The sequence below is a fragment of the Geotrypetes seraphini genome, chromosome 3 (genome assembly GCF_902459505.1).
Source record: "Geotrypetes seraphini chromosome 3, aGeoSer1.1, whole genome shotgun sequence".
Classification (NCBI taxonomy): domain Eukaryota; kingdom Metazoa; phylum Chordata; class Amphibia; order Gymnophiona; family Dermophiidae; genus Geotrypetes; species Geotrypetes seraphini.
The window spans coordinates 131,409,833-131,427,909 of NC_047086.1; the positions used below are offsets into that span (position 1 = coordinate 131,409,833).

At 41.2% G+C, this 18,077-nt stretch overlaps 1 protein-coding gene across 1 annotated transcript in view; it reads left to right on the forward strand.

The window, feature by feature from the left end:
- SCARA5 (scavenger receptor class A member 5) overlaps nucleotides 1-18,077 on the forward strand; it is a 426,171-nt gene that overhangs the window by 16,535 nt on the left and 391,559 nt on the right. The window contains exon 2 of the mRNA XM_033939637.1: nucleotides 14,672-14,802. Within this exon, the coding sequence (XP_033795528.1) occupies nucleotides 14,691-14,802 (112 nt within the window). The 5' untranslated portion in view covers nucleotides 14,672-14,690. The remainder of the gene's footprint in view (nucleotides 1-14,671; nucleotides 14,803-18,077) is intronic.

Genomic DNA, 18,077 nt, shown 5'->3' on the forward strand with positions numbered 1-18,077 from the left:
ATTTTTGTTTCTTTTTCTGTAAAGGAAAAGTCAGTACTGAAACTTTTTCTACAGGAATTCTTCTCTTGACACTTATTACTAGAACACTACACTATTCTCCATACCAAGAAAAATCACTGTACTGGAAGAACAAAAGGTTCCTACTGTTGGACAGTACGCAAAACTACCTGTATTTCCTGACCCTTGTCGCGCAGTCGGTACCGGGTCCTGAGGCGAGTACCGGGCTGAGCGCAATCGCTGATTCTGGCGTGCCCTCAAAAGGTGAAAGCCCTGCTGGGAAAATAATGTTCTGGGAAAATAATAGTCAGAATAGCAAAAGTTCCCCAAACACATTAAGACTACAGTCCAGCCACTCTTCAAATAAAGAAGGCTTTATTTGGTAATTAAGCCAATGTTCAAACATGTATCCAAAATAAGGGGGGAAAAAAACCCCTCAAACAGTTCACCTGTTCCGGCTAGTAGCCCTGCAGTCCTTCTGGCTGCCGGGTCAGCACATGGCTGGCCACACCCTTTGCCTCAGGGTAAGTCCAGGAATTACCTTACTGGCTTCTTTCAAAAAAAAAACCAAACAAACATCCAAAATTGGTAAGTATTCCACAGTCCATGTAATAACCAACTTGTCCCTGCAAAGTTCACTGTGCCTGCCTAAATATAGTCAGGCTTCCCCTACCAACCCTAGTAAGTTAGTGGGGGTGGGGAATTGCTGAATTCACTATCAAAACAGCCTTGAAGGCCCCGCAATCCCAACCCTTTGGATCTTGTGTGGATTCTGCCCCACAATCCCCACTGTAGCAATCAGTGGCTTTAACTTTCAAAATCAGAAAAAAAACACAATACAAAGTCCTTTTCAGGCAGGGCAGCCTTTCCCTTCAATGGTCTCTTAAATTCCCCAAATAGCCAGCAAACACACAGTTCCTTCTTTCAAAACTCTGTACAGTTGAAAGTTTTTCCAAGCAAAATAAATAAAAGGAAAAACTTAACTCTCATCCATCTAGTCATCAATTAGTTCCAGTGCAATGTCCATAGCTTCCTCCGGCCTCAGGCAGTCTGGCTGGTTTACAGGTAAAGATTCCTCTGAATCCTGCATTTCAACTTCATTATCTTGCCTAACTTCTGGAGCACCTAGCCATAGGTCTGTTTCCTCTGCTAGCTCAGCCCTGTCTCCTCCTGGTTTGCACTGCTCCAACTGCCTTTCTCTGTGGGAGCCACGCCCAAGCCTGTATGGGGAATGGGCAGGCTTCAGCTTTCCCTGGGCTTTCTCCTGATCTGCAATTCGTCTCAGCAGGTGTGTGCCTAAAGGGGCTAGAGCCTGTTTCTTAGGCCTTGTCCTACCAGTGACTGGCCTAGGTTTAAAGGAGTTTTTGTCCTCATAGTGTCCCAACTCCTCCCAGGGCTCCTGCTCTTGGGAAACCTCCCCAGAATCTGAGTCCTTCTCCATGCTAGTTGGAGAGCTTCTGTACTGATCAGCTCTCTTCAGCTTCAGGGCTAAGTTCCTATGCTTTCTAGCTGGAACAAGGCTAGCTGTAGTGCTGGGCTTGTGACACTCTATGGTACCAAAGTAATATGCGTGCACTCAATGAGATGAGATTAGAGGAGTGGCATGTCAAAGAAATCCCTTTGTACTTCCTTCCTCACTTGCTTATTATAGTGATACTACCATGTTTCCCTGAAAATAAGACAGTGTCATATTAATTTTGGGTCCAAAAAACACAGTGCTTATTTTCAGGGGATGTCTTATTTTTTCATGTGCAACAATAATCTCTCCCTTCTTCTTCTCCACCCTATTTCTTCCTCATTCTTTCTCCCCCACCCCACCCCCACCCATGTGCAGCATCTTTCCTCCCCTCTCACCCATCCGCTTTTGCAGCATCTTTCTATCCCTCCTTCCCATCACCCTGTGCAGCAGAACCCCACTAACCCTCCCAACGTGAGACACATACCTCCACTCCAAGGCCTCCTAAAGCAGCAGGGGTGGGGGTTCCTGAATTGATGAGTCCAATTTTTTTCAACAAATCAGGCAGCACTAATGTCAGGGATAGAGTCGGGGAGTGTTGGGGACATTCGGGTATCTTTAAAAATCATGCTACTTCTGCCACTGGCTGACTCTAATCTAGTGGTAGCTGGGGACTTCAATGCTGTTATGGATCCATTGTTGGATAAACAACCCAGTATGATTTTGAAATCAATGGAATTGGATAATTTAGTTCAATCCTATGGGTTAAAAGATATCTGGCGAATTCTCCATTTTATTGCTCAGGAGTTTTCCTTTTGCTCCCAGGTTCATAGATTGTTTTTAAGAATAGATGATGTATTTGTATCAGATCAATTAGTTCAACAGGTAACCAAAGCTGGCATAGATTCAATTGTTTTATCAGATCATGCTGGAGTTTGGATTGAATTAAAATTTAAGGAACAAGATTTTAATAGACCTGTGTGGAGGTTCAGTACATTGTTTGCAGATTCTAACTTTATTGAAGAATTTCAATTAAAAATGAATGAATATTTTCAAATCAATGACTTGGAGGAAATCTCCTTAGAAGCATTGTGGGATGCTTTTAAAGCTATCATGAGAAGGCAAATTATCTCTTATTCGGCGCATGTAAGGAAACAACTTAAATTGGAATTCTCTAATTTGGAACAAAATATTAAGGACTTAGAGTCACAATTGGCCTTGAAATGGGAATGAAATACTTTGCAGGCCCTCTTAAAAGCTAAATACAGATATAATGAGATTTCCTCTCAAATGGCTAGGAAGGAATTGTTTTCTCAACAAGCTCTGCATTATGGAAACTCGAATAAAGCGGAGAGAATGTTAGCTAATTACCTTAAAGCTAAAAAAAAAAAAAGGAGAGTAAAAATTGTGGCTATCACTAATGAGAGTGGGGAAACTCATTCTCAAATTGGAAATATCTTAAAATAATTTTTGAAATATTATAAGGCTTTATATTCTTCTGAGCTTTATTCAAATAAAGAACTTGAGGGTTTAGAGTTTTTAAAATTAATTAAGGGACCTAAAATTCCTGAGCATATAAAAGGAACTCTTGAGGAGCCTATATCAATGAAAGAACCATTACATTTGTCTTGGTTGGGGAGAGTCCAAACAGTTAAGATGATGATTTTGCCTGTGGTTTGTTACCAAATGGGAATGTTACTGATGTTTTTTCATGGGTCCTTTTATAAAAAAATTAAATAGTATTCTGACAAAATTTATTTGGCTGGGGAAAGCAGCAAGAATTGCCTTGGTATCTCTACAAAAACCAATTGCGGAGGGTGGTATAAATTTTCCCAACTTTTATAGGTACCATCTAGCCTATATTATGCGTCAGGATATGTACCGGATCCTCCCTGAGCTCATGGAAAATCTCCCAGACTAGCAACTCATGTCACCATTGAGGTTGAGTCATGTGTTAAGTATTAAGATGCCTAGATTATATAAGGATAATAGAATCCAAGTAGATACATGGAAAACCTTAAAATGTGTGAATAATTTAACATCTATTTCGATTCATAAATCAACTCATCAGACCCTATGGCTGAACCCCAAGGTTCAAATTTGCGGATTTAAAGTCATCTGGAAGTATTGGATGAAGGCGGGTATACGTACTTTGGATGATGTTATTTCAGATGGTAAGCTGACAATTGCAAAACAAATTTGGTCTTAATAAATCACAAAATTATAGATGGTTGCAGTTGAAGCAGGCCATTCAGGTTGGGTTCCCTGAATGGAAAAATTTCAGTAATCAGTATAGTTTGCCGCTCTTGTGCTTTCAGGTAGATTTTCTGGGACATCAGGCCACTCAGTTGTATAAATTAATATTTGGATTTTTAAATAAGAAACCAAAAACTGGTCTTCGGGACATTTGGAGCATTGAGATCAAGCATCAAATTACTGCATCTCAATGGCTACGTATTTGGGCTTGGAGCATTGAGATCAAGCATCAAATTACTGCATCTCAATGGCTACGTATTTGGGCTTGGAGGATGAGATGTACAGTGTCTGCATCTATGAGACAAACTTGGTTTTTTCTGTTACATAGAGCTTTTTGAACCCTGGTTCGGTTACAGAAGTTAGATAGCTCTAAATCTAATAGATGCTGGCACTGTCATCTTGAAGCTGAGACATTAGATCATTTGTTATTCTATTGTCCAATAATTCTTGCTTTTTGGAAATCAATATGGGGTCAAATAAATAATTTGTTAAAAAATCCATTGGCATTATCCTATGACACCGTATCGTTTGGCATGTCAATAAGGGCTAAAAGCCAAATATCCTTTAATAACAACAGGCTTCTACTTATTATGACAGGGGTTGCCATAAAACAGATTATGAATAACTGGAAAAATTGGAAGAGGCTGAATTACAGCTTTTGGTGGAACTCTTTATGTCACATATTCAAAATGGAAAGGATAATTGCTATGTAGCAGGGAAATTTTAAAAAATTTCAGGTTATTTGGGAGCCATTAACAAGATACTGTAAAGATTGAAATTACTGTTTAGAATAAATATTATTTTTCCCCTTTGGTTCATACACATTCAGGGTGGGGTGGAGAGATGGGAATATTTTATGATTTCTTTTGCTTATGAATAACTGTCGGATATAAGGGAGGGGGGTTATTTGATGCAAGTTAGAATTTGCTGATATATTAAGAAGCGTGGGAGCGCCCTCCGCCCCTTCCCCCCGACGTTCTACCGCTGAGCCTGTTGAAATGTCTCAGCGACAACGCTCAATTTAATTTAATTTAATTTTAAAAGTTTTGCCTTTTTCTTCTTCGGCCACCTCACCGGGGCCAGCAGCAGAGGGAAGAAGCAGATTATGCAGTGAAAGTGTATCTGCTTTCTGATGTCTGGGTTTGGGAGATAATATACTATAGTATTGAGAAAATCGCAACCAAATTTACAGGTGTGCCTGCCATAAGTCTGTCACGCTATCCTGCCTTCTTTCCTTGTCTGTTGCCTGACCTATTGTATGTAGCATGGTTAAAAGTGACTGCAGCAGTGAAAATTATTATACAAGGAACTGGTGTGTAAATCTGTAATATGGGCATTGCCTAACACTGATCAATCTAAGGACATATGGTTAAGGTGGGTGGGTGGTAAAAGGGCAACATTTAGAGCAGAGAAGCCAGGGGCAAGAATGGTGGTAGCACGCTGAATTGAACTGAGAGCAGGAACTCAGTGGCTTGTATAGTGCATAGAATTCAGTGAAAGGTTTAGGCTAAAATAGCAATATAAAATGAAATATGGAAAGGGGGTTGTAAGCAGAAGAAAGACTTGAGAGAGAAAGGCCTGGACCAAAGGGGTAAGACAGGAGGCAGATGCTGATGGAAGTGGGGAGGGGGAGGGAGAGACAAGGGTAGATGCTGATTGAAGAGAGGTGGATGGAGAGAGAAAGGGCAGACATAGGATGGTAGTGGGGAGGGTAGATGGGGAGCCTATGCTGGATGGGAGTGCGGATAAGAGAGATAAGGGAGCAGATGCAGGAAGGAAATGGGGAGGAGAGAAAGAGAGGAGCAGACGCTGGATGGAGGTGGACAGAGAGAGGAGAAGGTACTGGATGGAAGGGATAGAGAAAGAGGGTACATGATGGAAGGAGGGGATAAATAAAAGGAGGGCACATGATGGGAGAAAAAGGACTGAGTTAGTGAAATACTGGAGGAGGTGAGGGAAAGAGGTGGCGAGCTGTAGGTAGACAGTGAAAAAGGAAATTGATGATAGGGTAGTAAAAACGTAATCTAGACAGATGCAGAAAATAAATTGAAAAGGAAAATGAGAAGAAAGGGATTGCAGAGGATAGGTGTGGGAGAGGGAAGGGAAGGAGAGGAGATAGATGCCAGACCAATGGGGGTGAAGGGAGAGATGGAAGGGGGAGGCATACAGTTTCTGGAAGGGGCATAGAAGGAGAGAAGATGCCATATAGGGGCAGAGAAAGGGCAGACAGTGGATGGATGGAAGGAAGAGAATAACAAGAAAATGATGAAAGTAGAAACCAGAGAAGACAAAGGTAGAAAAAATTTTTCTATTTACTTATTTTTTGCTTTAGGAGACATGTGTCATTGTTTCTGTGGTGTTGCATTGTATGCAGAGTCCAGCTTCTTAGTGGTTCAATTTAACCTTTGTCTACGTATTTCTATTTTCTCCCCCCCCCCCCCTTTTACAAAACTGTGGAGCGTTTTTTTAGCACCAGCCTTGGTGGTAGCAGCTCTGATGCTCGGAATTCTATGAGCATCTGAGCTGTTACCACCGTGGCTAAAAACCACACTACAGTTTTGTAAAAGGGGAAGGGGTTAGTTTTTATGATTTCATATTCCATACTAGGCGAAGGTGTTTTCTGTGTTCTGTGTGTTCGAAAGACATGGTTTTCTGTTAGGACTGACTATGCAGGATTGATCTGTACTAGTCTGGCTTGTTTAGTTTTACAATGGGTGTATTGATGTTGTACTGCTCACTGCAGTATGTAAGATACTGCCTTTTCCTAGGTACACTCTTGTATGATGTTTGTATTGTTACTAAAAATCATGTTTTTCATACAGATGGGTGGGGAGTGTCAAAAAATTATGGGCCCTGGGTGTCACATATGCTAAGTACAAAACCAAAGTGTAATTGTCCCAATCAGAATGGTGAACACCAAACAACTGTCCTTCAACTCATCTGATAAATGCAATTGCCTTTATTAGACCAAAGTCTTGTGTATACATCCAATGACTCAACGACCCAACATAGAAACATAGAAATAGATGGCAGATAAGGGCCATGGCCCATCTAGTCTGCCCACCCTAATGACCCTCCCCTACCTTTCTCTGTGAATAGATCCCACGTGTCTATCCCATTTGGCCTTAAAATCAGGCATGCTGCTGGCCTCAATAACCTGAAGTGGAAGACTATTCCAGCGATCAACCACCCTTTCAGTGAAAAAGAATTTCCTGCCCTGATTTTCCACGGATGCCCCCTTGTTGCCGCGGGACCCTTGAAAAAGAAGATATCTTCTTCCACCTCGATGTGGCCCGTGAGATAGTTGAATGTCTCGATCATGTCACCCCTCTCTCTGCGTTCCTCGAGTGAGTACAGCTGCAACTTATCCAGCCGTTCCTCGTACGGGAGATCCTTGAGTCCCGAGACCATCCGGGTGGCCATTCTCTGGACCGACTCCAGTCTCAGCACATCCTTACGGTAATGCGGCCTCCAGAATTGCACACAGTATTCCAGGTGGGGCCTCACCATGGATCTATACAATGGCATAATGACTTCAGGCTTACTCCTGCGTATGCAACCTATGATTTGCCTTGTCTTGGATGAAGCTTGCTCCACTTGAATGGCAGTCTTCATGTTCTCACTGACAATCACCCCTAAGTCTCGTTCTGCTTCAGTTCTTGTTAGGATCTCGCCATTAAGGGTGTAAGTCTTGCATGGATTTTGGCTGCCTAGGTGCATGACTTTGTATTTTTTGGCATTGAAGCTGAGTTGCCAGGACCTAGACCAGCGCTCCAGTAGGAGTAGGTCGTGCATCATGTTGTCGGACATTGAATTTATGTCTGTTGTGCTTTTGCCCACTACATTGCATAGTTTGGCGTCATCGGCGAATAATGTTATTTTACCTCGCAGCCCTTCTGCCAAGTCTCTTATAAAGATGTTGAACAGGATCGGGCCCAGGACCGAGCCCTGCGGCACGCCACTGATTACCTCCGTCATTTCGGAGGGGGTGCCGTTCACCACTACCCTCTGAAGCCTACCTTCAAGCCAGTTTCCAACCCATTTCGTCAATGTGTCGCCCAATCCTATAGAACTCATCTTGCTCAGCAACCTGCGGTGTGGTACGCTATCGAATGCTTTACTGAAGTCCAGGTATACGATGTCCAGGGACTCCCCAACATCCAGCTTCCTCGTCACCCAGTCAAAGAAGCTGAACAGGTTGGATTGGCAGGATCTCCATGTTGATGGGAATCCTGTAGATTCTCCTCGTTCAGGATCGTATCCAATTGGCGTGCACATGTTTCGGCCCAACCGGCCTGCCTCAGGAGTCTACAAATACATACATGGATATATACACAGGTTAAAAACATACACAGTGTTTACATCAATGATGAAAGAATTAATGTGTATAAAAACATATAAAATATGATATAAATAATCAACAGCAAAGAATAATCACAAATGCATAAAAATACAATCAAAATATAGACATGTGAATTCATTATAAACCCAAATGAACCATATTTAAATTAATCACCAATGTTAATACATATATTAATATTCTATATATTGCATACCATTACAATGAATCTATAGTGGTTACAATAAACAACCATCACACCTCAATAAATATATGCAATTCATATTAAAACATCAAGCATTGAAAAAGCTTAAAAAAGAGATATGATAATATAAAAATATAAATACATTCAGGAGTAAGGTATGAGACTACTAAAACTATATAAGAAAGAGGTATAAATATCCTTGCTATCAAGCTGTGCTTTATGTACAAAAATAAGGCAGAGGGGAAAATTTATATAGACTATATTAATCTGTAAAAAGACATAGTTGTAAAGGCTGAAATTGATTTCGTAAAACAAAATGTATATAAAACATACCTTATGAGTCTTCAACGGGTGTGTTAGAAAACCGTATAAAATACAAAGATGCACACACCCTCTACATGCAGCTATTAAAATAAAGAATTCAAATAAAAAACCAATTAAAAACTCATATTAAAAATGACACCAAATAAACAACCAAACAAGTAGCACAAAAAACGATCACTGGATAATAAGATAAGGACAAATACTGATTACCATCCGATGAGGAAGTAATGACCTTCTACTGAAAAAGGGTTTATATAATGGTAAAACTACATGTACTGAAAAAAGGTAAAAATTTCTGGCTAAAGAAGGGGGTTGTGACTATCCAAAGAATATGCCTGCCGAAGACCAATAAACAAACCAAAAAGCAGAAGAGAAGATGAAGACCAAAAAAAATGAACCCGGAAAGGAGGAACCATATGTAATAATTAAAAAAAGGGGAAAAAACTTAAAGCACTGAAAAAAGGGGAAGTGTGACTACCCAGAAAAGTATATCTGACAAAGACCGGTGTCAAGCCGAAAAACAGGAGAGAAGATAAAGGCAAAATGGAAGCCGCGAGACTGGAAATGTTAAACAGACCATTGTAAAAAAAGTACTAATACAGACATGAGAGGCAATAATACAGGCACAAAAAGTAAAAGTACAAAAAACTTACACTCAGGGACGTAAACGACTGATTATCACAACGGACATGCTATAGCTAGAAAGAGGGAAGGAGGATCACCATGGAGTTGAAATATATGATTAGGGTGAACGTATTGACGTCACTGAGTCAAGATGGTTGGCAAACGTAGACGTATGACATATTGATGTCACTAGTTCAACCATGAAAAGACACAAATGAAACAATTTTAAAATAGCAATATGTTCAATCAAAAAGGCTAATAAACTACTACAAAAGTAATAATATGCACCAAAAAATGAGAATGAAACTCATGTGGAGGGAAAGGATCAATAAATAAAACCAATAAAACAAAACCAAATGTGGCTATGTAATAAAAAGAATATGATTCTAATAAAACAAAACTTACATAAATGGTCTCAAATCAAGTTCCATATTTAAACCATATGGATTGATTGTATTTTAATTATGAATAAAACGTTCCTCTCTCATGAGTAGAATGTCCAAATCTCCTCCTCTCCACTTTGTTTTAATCATTTTCAACACAATCTCAAACCATCAATACAATGGCTTTTTTCATATCAACGTTCTACAATTGGTGCAGATTGTACATTTCTACTGATACAATTCCTATGTTCAATCATCCTTGTCTTAATCATACGCTTAGTTTTACCAATATACCATTTTTGGCATGGACATATAATTGCATAAATCACCTGAGAAGTTTGACAATCACTATACTCTCAATTTGATTTTAACTCCAGTAACAGGATGTTCATAATTCTCAATGGTCATTCTGTGTTTGCATATTGAACAATGCCCACAAGGTGTATGCCAACATGATCAATATTGTTTGATGGTAATTCAGGGAGAGTAGAAGGCACAAACATATCCCTAAGATTTCTATTTCTAGAAAATGCTATTATTGGTGTAATTTTCTCAAAGCACTCATGAGTTTGTAATATATGCCAATTTCTCTTAATAATACTTTGTATAACATGAGAAAGATGAGAGAATCTGAGCATACACACTAACTGATTCAACAGTTCCTCCCTATGTTTCATTTGTGCCTTTTGACGACATTCACTGACACATTTCTCTGGATAACCTCTTGCTATAAAATTATTTGTCATCAATGGTGCTTGCCATTCAAATTCATCCATGTCAGTACACAGTCTACGTAATCTTAAAAACTGTGAATAAGGAAGGTTCTTTTTTAGACTTTTGTTATAAACACTGTGTATGTTTTTAACCTGTGTATATCCATGTATGTATTTGTAGACTCCTGAGGCAGGCCGGTTGGGCCGAAGCATGTGCATGTCGGGTCATTGAGTCATTGGATGTATACACAAGACTTTGGATTAATAAAGGCATTTGCATTTATCAGATGAGTTGAAGGACACTTGTTTGGTGCTCACCATTCTGATTGGGACAATTCCACTTTGGTTTTCCTTGTTTTATTTTGAACATATGCTAGGTACGCCACTGGTGGTAGGTACAAAGGAGAACTGACACTGGATCTGGGGAGGGTAACAGAGGGAAAAGAGAAAGAGACCTGGATCTAAACGGGATGAGGTTGGATTGTGAAAGAAATGTTGGATACAAAAGAAAGAAATATTGGATGCACAGTCAGAAGGAAGTGCAACCAGAGACTCATGAAATCACCAGACAACAAAGGTAGGAAAAATGATTTAATTTTCAAAGTAGTGATCAAAATGTGTCAGTTTTAAGAATTTATATCTGCTGTCTATATTTTGCACTATATTTCTCTATTTTTCTATAGTTACTGAGGTGACATTGCATATTTTAAAGTCATCTGCCTTGATATCTTAAAAAAAAAAACAACGAAACTCGTAAATGATTATTAACATTTTCTCTGCATACAATGTGCTTTATGTTGTTTTCTTAAAATTTTCTGGTTACCATTATGAATTAATAAGATATTGTGTGTACATAAAAAATGAATGGAAGAAATTGGGGGAAGGGCTAGGGCAGGATTGGGGCGGAACTGAAAATTAATAGATGTCCCGTTTTGATGAAAAAAATAAATGGTCACATTAGGTATGACTCCGCTCTACTCCCTAACTTCTCTCTCATCACCTCCAACACTCCAAAAATCTGAATGAAAGAGTATATACTTGTCTCTAGAACTGCAGCACTTGGTATGTGAAAGCCTAGTAGAGCATCACACAGGTGTCTTAAGTAACCTGGTGGATGAGCTAGTAAACCATAGAAAGGAGGACCCAGGCCCATAAGCCACTCTAACCACTAAATTTATGGTGAAAAGTGTGAGCCCATCCAACCCCCAAAACCCTACTCTACTGCCCCCTGCAGCCATGAGGGCTAATGGGGTGGTAGGTGGTGGTGGGCAAGGGGAAGTCTAGTAGGGTTTGAGGGAGGTTTGGAGGGTTCACCAAAAATTATAAGGGGCATATGGCACTCTTTATGTGAAGTTCACAGCAGTACCCTCTAAGGCAGGGGTAGGGAACTCCGGTCCTCGAGAGCCGTATTCCAGTCGGGTTTTCCCCAATGAATATGCATGAGATCTATGTGCATGCACTGCTTTCAATGCATATTCATTGGGGAAATCCTGAAAACCCGACTGGAATACGGCTCTTGAGGACCGGAGTTCCCTACTCCTGCTCTAAGGTGTCCTATTAATTTATTGGCATGTCTGTGTGACCAGTCCATCACAATGATGGCCACTTCCACATCCAAATGGTCTGGATTTGGATGTTTTTAACTTGGATGTTTCTGTGGTCAAAAATGGGGTATAAAGTTAGACATCCTAAAGGTTGGATGTCCTGTCAGCCTAGATATAAAAAAAAAAATGTTGAATGTCTAGCAGTTCTGCTTCAAAAATGGACATTTCTGTACTTCTGGCTTTGAATGTATAGCTGGAAACGCCCAAACCAGACTTAGACGTCCTTTTCAAAAATGGCCCTCCATAGCACTTTGTCTAAGTGTTTTGAAAATGAACCCCATTACCAAATATAAAGAAAGTATGTCATGTGCCTAAAAAATTGTACCTCAAGCTGAGGGGCCCAATATGCTCAGCAATAACCATTGGTAGCCTGGATGTCTCTCAGATTTTGCAGAATTCATTAGAATCTGGTACTATTTCCTGCACGGGTTGTTTTTGCTCTGGCCATGGAGAGATTATGGCTGTTATTTTAGAAGCCTATTCATTATTTACATGTGTACTTTGCATACCCACTTAACACCTTATTTTAGGAAGTTGGTAGTTACGCATGTAAATCGGCACTGCATATAGATATCAAGGAGATGTGGTTTGGACATTGTGTGAGGGAGTGGTTGATTTAGTGAAGAGCACTCCCTCACTGATACTGTAATTAAGCTCTCTTACATCAGGAGACACTACCTCATGGATAATAGGAGTAAGTCACCTTAGGGTAGGTTGGACAACCCTGTTGAGTCCAGGGGGCAGCGAGGAGTTTAAATGCCTTGCATCTGAATATATCGAGGAGGCCCTGAGGTAAGAGTTCTCCTGCAGAGGTCCTGAGGGCAAAGATTCTCACAAGTTGATCTGACTTAGGCTATTGTACTTGGTGGAGTTCCAGGAAATAAGGGTGGCCCTAGTCCAGACCTTGTATGATGAGTGAGAAGAGTCTGAAGCTTAAGCCTGAGGGAATTCCAGAGTCGAATGCTTGTAAGAAAGAAGATTGCCAGGAAGGCTCAGAATCCCTTGGTTGCTGGATAATGAAGACATCTGAATTAGATGGTTTCAAATTATAAATTCCCCCTGCAGATGAATATTGACTTCTATATGTTCTCAATAATGGACCTCAGAAAAATATGATTCTAGGCCCCCCAGAATGCTATATGCTCTGACACTCATAGAATTCCTATGAGCGTTGGAACATTTAGTGCCCCAGGGGGCCTAAGTGAATAATTTCTTATCAAATTTTAAATAAATAATTTCTTGTCAATTTTTTCCCAGTTTGAAGTTCTGCATCCAATACAATCTTTCCAATAATTCACAGAACCCTCATAGTGGCAGCTTTACAATCTGTCACTCCTAAAAGAAGCCAACAAAAGGGAAATCACCTTTGGTCTACCCCTTCAGGAGTGACCGATGCACTGACAATCCATGTCCATAACAGTAAACAGCTTAACCTGAGATCATAATGTCATCAGCCTATTTACTTGTAGAATAAATAGTAAAAAAAAGAAGGTTTCGGAACCACAGGAAAAGCAACAGGGTTGGCTCAAGGGATAGTGGCGCCCTGAGCCAATTTGCTTGGCAGAGCCTCGCCCCATTGCATCACTTCTGGTGCCCACCTCCCTTCTAACCTCTGTGGGTTCAATCTCTCTCCCTCCCATGGGCTGGCATTTCTTCCCCCTCCCCTACCTAGTCTAGTCCCCCTCCCTGCAGGTCTAGCACTGCTCTCTCACCTCTCTCACTTAGGATTACCGGACGTCCAGATTTCCTCAGACATGTCCTCCTTTTGAGGACATGTCTGGGGGTCCTGATGGCTTTTCAAAACCCGGCACTTGGTCCGGGTTTTGAAAAGCCTCCTCAAATAGCGTCGGGCAGGCAGCGGGGGCAGGGCTAGGGTGGGACTGGGGCCGGGATTAGGGCAGAACTGGGCGGGGATGGGCAGAACTGGATGGGCCTGGGGGCAGGTCTAGGGATCCGGATTTTCCGATTGGAAAATCTAGCAACCCTACTCTTACTCCCCCGTGGTCCTGTAAAGTTTACGTTGGTCACTGGTAGCAGCAGCAGCAGCAGCATGACAGGTTACATTTGACTGGTTCCTGGGTCTTCCTTTTGCTGCATCAGAAGATGTAGAGCAGGGGTGTCCAACCTTTTGGCTTCCCTGGGCCGCATTGGCCGATAAAAAAATTTCTGGGGCCACACAAACGCTGCAGCAAGACAGAGGAGGGAGCCGGCAAGACAATAAACACCCGGGGGCAGCAGAGGAAAACACTGCATCGCCCTCGACCGGGGCCGCACAAAATACTTCACGGGGCCGCATGCAGGCCCTCGGGCCACAGTTTGGACACCCCTGATGTAGAGTGTGCCAGAGGGAAAACCCAGCGACTGGCTAAAGGCAGCTTGTCAAGCTTCTGCTGCTGCTGCCACCAATAGCAACAAACATAAACTTTACAGGACCACAAGTAAGGGAGCAGTGCCTGACCCATAGAGAGGGGAAGAAAAGGGGAGAGACTAGACTTCATGGTGGCGTGGGGGTGGGTGGGAAGAAAAAGCTTCACCTATAGACCAGGTAAGGTCAAAGGCTGGGTATTTTGGCACCTTTAATTGCTGGTGCACTGGGCCAAATCCTCACCTGGTCCAATGGTTAAGCCGGCCCTGAAAAGCAACTTGTAGACCACCTGAATGTTTTCGTAGAGACTCAGATGTAGTTACTCACTGATCCAGTTATAAATAAGACAAACTTGCATGCAGTGTATTGTTCATCTGTCTTATCCGTTGATTCTGTTTCATCCAGCTGCACAGTATTCTCAGCAATGGAGAATAAAGCTATGTACCTCCATACGTTTGAAGAAAAGGAAAATGGATCTATCTATGAAGAATCTTTTGATGGAAGGAACCTTTCCAAACTGAATCTCTGTGAGGACTGTAAGTAAAGTAACTTTCAATGTTATTATATAAATGCTCTACACTGAGAGCTAACTTAAGAACATACTTCTGTTTCATCAGTGGTCAATCCAGGTCACAGTACTTAGCAGAAACTCAAATAGCAGCAACATTCCACGCTACCAATCCAGAGCAAGCAGTGAGCTTCCCCCATGACTAACTCAATAGCAGACTATGGACTTTTCCTCCAGGAACTTGTACAAACCTTTCTTAAACCTAGCTACGCCAACCACAGTAACCCTCTTTTCTGGCAATGAGTTCCATATTTGTCTGGAGATTATGTTATGGCACTACACAAATGCTGATGTGTCTTTTCAAAACACGTATAAGAAGTGGCGTATCTAGGGTATGTGGCATCCGGGGCCCATCATTTTATGGTAATAACCATGAAACGGAATAAATGGTCAGAATAGAAACAGGCAGTGAAAATTTTCTTTTATTGAACCTCATATATGTAACCATTATTCCAAACATAACATAAATTATGTCTGAATTGTCATGACATTAGAAGTACATATGGAGTAGTTGCAGGTGATGCTTGGGACATTTCTGATTGAGTTAGTTCAGTTTTATATGTTTTTTGAAAAGAAGGGTTTTTATTTCTTTTTTGAAGGTTTTGTAGTCTGTGGTCGAGGTGAAAAGGTTGTAGAGTTGGGGGTCGAGTGTTGCAGCTCGAGGGGCTAGGAGGTTGTACAGTTTTTTTCTTTTGACGTTTTTGTTTGATGGGTGTGTGAATGGTGTGTGGGTTCTGCTATGTCTGGTTGAGGTGGATTAAACTAGTTGATTGTTCTAATAGGCTAGGCTGTCTCCGTTTATTGCTTTAAATAGTAGGCAGGAAAATTTGAAGTATATTCTCGCTTGTATTGGGTGCCAATGTGAGTCGTGGTATGCCTCTGTAATGTGGTCGAATTTCTTCAGTGAGTAGACCAGTCTTAAGGCTGTGTTTTGTATTGTTTGTAGTTGTTTTATCATGGTTGTGGAATCTTGACTGTTTTTCCTCCATTTTCTTTCTAGTTGTCTGCATTGTCTTTTTAGTAGGAGTATTTCATTGCTCTGGGAGTTGGTAAGTAAGAGAGAAAGATGAATGTAGGCAAACTTGTTGGAGACAAAAGACTTTTCACAAGGTACATGAGAAAGAGAGGAGGAATAGGAATAAAATTGGAAAGGTGGCAATTTGAACCAGTGGGATAAGAGTTAAGAATGGGACCGATAGCCCAAGCAGAGGAGAACAAACAAGAGAGAGAGTATGGCGAACAGAACGGAGATGGCTGAATGAAAAGTCCAGTAAAAGCCATCACATTGTTTCAGATCAACTGTGAAAAATATGATCTACTCTTTGGTATTTGCCAGCTACTTATGATGCAGACTGCCCAAGGAACTTGGCTTGACATAGCATGGCTTATCTTAAGAACATGTGAGGAAAGTGGATACTGGGAGGGGTGAAAGAAAAAGTAAGATATGTTAAAAAAAAAAAAAAGAGGAGTCATTAAAAAGTTTGGGAAACTCTATTCTAGGGATCCTATACTGTTAGTATATCCATTTTTAATGGCCTGGCTTCTGAACACCGAAGTAAACTTATTTAGCTGAAGAAATTAGTTAACCCCCCCCCCCCCCCCCCCCCCCATTCCACATACATTAATTCTCTTCCATTTTTGTTCCCATTATAAAAAACACTGATAAGTTCCCAGAAAAAGAAATACATTAAAATAAGACTTGAAAACAAAGGCCCCTACAGATGAGAACATAACATAAGAATAGCCTAACTGGGTCAGACCAATGGTCCATCATGCCCAGTAGCCCATTCTCATGGTAGCCAATCCAGGTCACTAGTACCTGGTCAAAATCCAAAGAGTAGCAACATTCCATGCTACCGATCCAGGGCAAGCAGATGCTTCCCCCATGTCTTAATAACAGACTATGGACTTTTCCTCCAGGAACATGTCCAAACCTTTCTTAAACCCAGCAAAACTATCTGCTTTTACCATAACTTCTGGCCACTTCATTTTTAAGCTTAGATCTTTCCTTCCAAACAGAGACCTTGATAGATGTCAAATACAGAAAGAACAAGATAACTTCACAAGGACTTAGCTGTGCAGGAAATGTGAATCTCCTCATACACCCACCATATAGTGCAAAAATGTGCAAAGGTCTGGTTTTTTCTTTCGATCACTACATAGCCTAATGCCACACAAGCAGCACTGTTACAAACATATTCTGAAGGTCAATGCTAAGGTTACCAAAGTTTCCTTCCTTGGACTACAAGGAGATACTGACAGACCACTGGAAGAGATCCCAAAACAACTGCCCACGCACAACACCCAAAGACCCACTCAGTGTGTGAACCAGTTGAGTGGAGTGGACTAATTGGGGGGTGGAAATGGGCCTGGAGTTTGCTCAGCAGAATTTCCCAGACCACCTCTTCCTCTCAACACATTGACACGCAACCACCACCACCACCACCACTAGGAACACCTCACCGGGTAGACCAGCAATGCTTATAAACTTTATAAAACACATTATTATATTTTCTTATAAAGCACATATTTTAACTGAACTATCTGACATCCTCAGCCTTTCCATTCACAAAAACAGAAGGAAGAAAAGTTCCTATTTCCTGCTGTCTCATGTCCCCGGCCTATACAATATTTTTCTTCTGCAGACCCTTCAAAAGTCTGACCAAATCCTCGTTTCACTTGCATTATAAAGTACTGAGCATGCCATCTCTCCCCATTCCCAGGTCCTAAAGTCTAAGACAGCAGCGCAAACTAGTGCTGCCTGATTCAGGGGAAAAAATTTCGATTCGATTCAGCCTATTGAATTGGTTTTTCGATTCGATTTTCCTGCCCAATTGGGTGTTTTTTTCAAGCACCCTGGTGGGGTTATTTTATAGCTTTTTCACCCCCTTTGGCTTCTCCTAACCACACTGGCGCTGTGGTGTAAACAAAAAGGACTTTTTCTCTCTCTGTTAAATCCTAGCTCACGTTGGCGGTCTAATACCAGCTCTGGCAGGATACACTTTTCAAATCTGACAAATTGCAATCACAAAACAGAAAATAAAATTATTTTTTCTACCTTTTGTTGTCTGGTCAGTATTCAAATCTTGTTGGTCCCAGGCTCAAGTTGGTCCCAGGCTCATGTTGTTTTGCTTGCCAGGGTCTCCTTCTTTCTTCTTTCTCCGTGCTAACCATCCATCTGCCATCTCTGTCCTCCACTTCCATTTCCCTTCCCTCCCCCGGAGGTCTGGCATCTTTCCTTTT